A 4,170-nucleotide genomic window follows, 5' to 3' on the forward strand; every position below is an offset into this window, starting at 1 on the left:
AAAATGTGCTGAGTTAATGGGCTTTCTAGGGCTCATGTATGAGAGTAACTTCATGGATGAGAACAGATCAGGACTCTAACCTCCTCCATGCAGTATGGAAACACCTGGGAAAGTTCAGATAATTCCTGAGGTCAAATCATTGCGCTACACTGAGCCTCCTTGAAACCACAGTAAGTTTAATTTTTGTGTTGTGTTCTCAGTCACGTCCAATTCTTTGTGACCCCATGGAGTGTAGCCCACCGGGCTCCTCTGTCCATGGAATTTTCCGGCAAGAATACTGGAGTGGGTTGCCATGTCCTTTTCCAGGGAAGTTTAATTTTTCATATGCCTTCGAAGTGTATGGGGGTTCAAACAGATAGATGTTCTTACACAAAAACATATGCACATGCCCAAATACACACATAGTCATGGGGAAGTTTATTCTAGTAGTTAAGAATGTATGGCAAAACCAATACAATATTGTAAAGTAATTAGCCTCCAATTAAAATAAATAAATTTATATTAAAGAAAAAGAAAAGCAATAATATTTAAAGTCACCTTTTATATCTACTATTCTTCCTTTCTCACACACAGCATACCCACTCTCCTTACCTGCTTGAATACTCTGTAGTGTCCTCATCAATTTTCCTGTATAATAACATTTATTTAATTATATTTATGATTAATCTCTCATATTCAAATAAGGCAGATATTTTCTTGCTTTGTGTGCTAGTGTAAGTACAGACCATTAGAGTGCTACTGACACATAAAAAGCAATCTCTAAAAGTACATTGAACTTTTTCTGTTTTGCATATAGGGTTATCGTTACCATATTTCTAAATTCCATATATATGTGTTAGTATGCTGCAATGTTCTTTATCTTTCTGGCTTACTTCACTCTGTATAATGGGCTCCAGTCATCCATCTCATTAGAACTGATTCAAATGAATTCTTTTTAACAGCTTAGTAATATTCCATGGTGTATATGTACCACAGCTTCCTTATCCATTCATCTGCTGATGGGCATCTAGGTTGCTTCCATGTCCTGGCTATTATAAACAGTGCTGCGATGAACATTGGGGTGCACGTGTCTCTTTCAGATCTGGTTTCCTCAGTGTGTATGCCCAGAAGTGGGATTGCTGGGTCATATGGCAGTTCTATTTCCAGTTTTTTAAGAAATCTCCACACTGTTTTCCATAGTGGCTGTACTAGTTTGCATTCCCACCAACAGTATAAGAGGGTTCTCTTTTCTCCACACCCTCTCCAGCATTTATTGCTTGTAGCCTTTTGGATAGCAGCCATCCTGACTGGCGTGTAATGGTACCTCATTGTGGTTTTGATTTGCATAGACTTTTGGACTCTGTGGGAGAAGACGAGGGTGGGATGTTTCGAGAGAACAGCATGTATATTATCTATAGTGAAACAGATCACCAGCCCAGGTGGGATACATGAGACAAGTGCTCAGGCCTGGTGCACTGGGAAGACCCAGAGGAATCGGGTGGAGAGGGAGGTGGGAAGGGGGATCGGGATGGGGAATACATGTAACTCCATGGCTGATTCATGTCAATGTATGACAAAACCCACTGAAATGTTGTGAAGTAATTAGCCTCCAACTAATAAAAATAAATGGAAAAAAAAAAAAAAGTACATTGAACTTCTTTGTGTTCACTATTCCATTTAAAGACACATAGAGAATCTAAAGGACAGGAATCTAAAGGAAGCCCAGAATCTAAAGGATAGTAATTGTACGTAGGCTTTAACAGGAACTGTTACAAAGCTTATTCCACACCTTTTGTAGTGCATATTTTACATCTTTGTTCCTCAAACTGTAGATCAAGGGATTTAACATGGGGATCACAAGGGTATAAAATATAGATGCCACTTTATCAGTATCAAAGGAGTGTCTAGACTCTGGTTGCGCATACATAAATATCAAAGCCCCAAAGAACACGGTGACCACTGTCAGGTGGGATCCACAGGTCGAAAAAGCCTTGTGCCTGCCTTCAGCAGAGCTCATCCTGAGAATGGCTACAAGGATGAGCAGGTAAGACATAAGAATCATTGGAAGGGAGAGGATCACATTAACACCTGCGAAGATCAGAATGATCAGTTCAATTTCTTGCGTATTTGAACAGAGCAAGGATATCAAGGGGAGACAGTCACAGTAGAAGTGTTTGATGACATTGTAGCCACAGAAGGATAAATTAAAAATCTTTACAGTGATTATAAGAGACACGAATGTGCTATAGAGGTAGGGGATTGCCACCAGCACCCGGCACACCCTTCGTGACATGATGACCGTGTAGAGCAGGGGGTGACAGATGGCCACATAGCGGTCACAGGACATTGCGGCCAGAATAAAAAGTTCACTAATCATGAACATGATGAAGAAAGCCAGCTGGGTGGCACACAAATAATAGGAGATTGAATTTTGACTCACAATAAAACTTGCCAACATTTTGGGTCCTACAGCTGTTGAATAGCCAAGATCAGTAAGAGCCAGGTGTCTGAGAAAGAAGTACATGGGTGTCTGCAGCCTGGGGTCCACCTTAGTGAGGATGACCATGCCCAAGTTGCCCACCACTGAGGTCACGTAGATGATGAGGAAGAGCCCAAACAGTGGAGCCTGCAGCTCAGGGCGGTCTGTGATTCCCGTGAGGATGAATTCATTTGGCACAGTAAGATTTTGTGTTTTCATGCAGTTTTATCAGGATATGTATTCTGGGTGGAGACATCAAGCATAGTAAGCAGATTTCATGTATTATCACCTGGCAGATTTTTCATATGTGAAGCTTGTATAGGTAAAATACATCCTAACTTCCCAAAACAGGATATTTTAAAAAATCCCATATCCTATGTATAATAATACGCATAAATAAAGATAGAGACAGAGTCTGAGATATTCATTAGTTCTCAAATAGGAGTTATTTTGCTAAGCAAATAACTGTCAACATCTGAAAGGCATATTGGTTATTGCAGCTGGAAGGTGAGTAGTACGTGCATATAATGGTCTGTGGTCAGTTATGTTTCTAAACATCTCATGACACCCCTTATCAGTCCAAAATCTCAGTAGTGCTAAAGCTGGAAAACAAGAAAGGTATAGATGGTATACGTAGACATAAATACAGAGATAGATAAATATCCTCTGTCCATGGATTTCTCCAGACAAGAATACAGGAGTGGATTGCCATGCCCTCTCCAGGGGATCTTCCTGACCCAGGGATTGAACCTGCGTCTCTTATGTCTCCTGCCTTGGCAGGCAGATTCTTTACCACTAGGGCCACCTGGGAAGCCCCATATAAATATATAGATACACATATAGGTGTGGATACCTATAGATACATACATAAAGATACAAAAATGTATGCATAGAAGTACATTAGAAATGAAATAAAATTAAAAGTGTGATTCATATATAAATTTATACATATATAAACTTATATGATACATATTTAAAGTTTTCTACTAGTCATTTATGTAATTGCAACCACATTGTGATATTTATAAATTATACTTGATAATATCACTTAATCATATCTCTTAATACATATAAGAATTGTATTATTCAATTATGTGAGAATTATGATAAAAATGTAAAGCCATAAATTCCAAAATGTAAAGAACACAGTGGGCTTCCCCAGTGGCTCAGATGGTAAAGATTCTGCCTGCTACGAGGGAGACCTGGGATTGATCCCTGGGTTGGGAGGATCCCCTGAAGAAAACGGCTACCCAATCCAGTATTCTCGCCTGGAGATTTCCATGGACAGAGGAGCCTGGTGGGCTACGGTCCATGGGGTCGCAAAGATTTGGACGTTTTCACTTCACTTTCATAGAACCTGTTACTTCAACGCATAGTCCTCAAAATCCTTTGTTCAGGTGATACAGACTGAAATAGTTAACAGACAACAAATATTGGACAGTTGTATAAATAAGAAAAATATAATAGATTACAGTGAGAATTACCCCTCTATAAAAGTATGTGAGGCATGTATGTATATAGATATGCTGCTGCTAAGTCACATCAGTCGGGTCCGACCCTGTGCGACCCCATAGACGGCAGCCCAGCAGGCCCCGCCATCCCTGGGATTCTCCAGGCAAGAACACTGGAGTGGGTTGCCATGTCCTTCTCTAATGCATGAAAGTGAAAAGTGAAAGTGAAGTCGTTCAGTCGTGTCCGACTCTTCACAACCT

At 40.1% G+C, this 4,170-nt stretch overlaps 1 protein-coding gene across 1 annotated transcript; it reads right to left on the bottom strand.

Moving 5' to 3' along the window:
- Positions 1-1,735: 1,735 nt before the first annotated feature.
- LOC133068247 (olfactory receptor 8K3-like) lies at positions 1,736-2,677 on the bottom strand. The gene has a single exon (XM_061159484.1). It carries the CDS (start codon positions 2,675-2,677, stop codon positions 1,736-1,738), a length of 942 nt encoding a protein of 313 aa, XP_061015467.1.
- Positions 2,678-4,170: the final 1,493 nt, after the last annotated feature.

This window comes from Dama dama, chromosome 1, assembly GCF_033118175.1.
Source record: "Dama dama isolate Ldn47 chromosome 1, ASM3311817v1, whole genome shotgun sequence".
Lineage (NCBI taxonomy): Eukaryota > Metazoa > Chordata > Mammalia > Artiodactyla > Cervidae > Dama > Dama dama.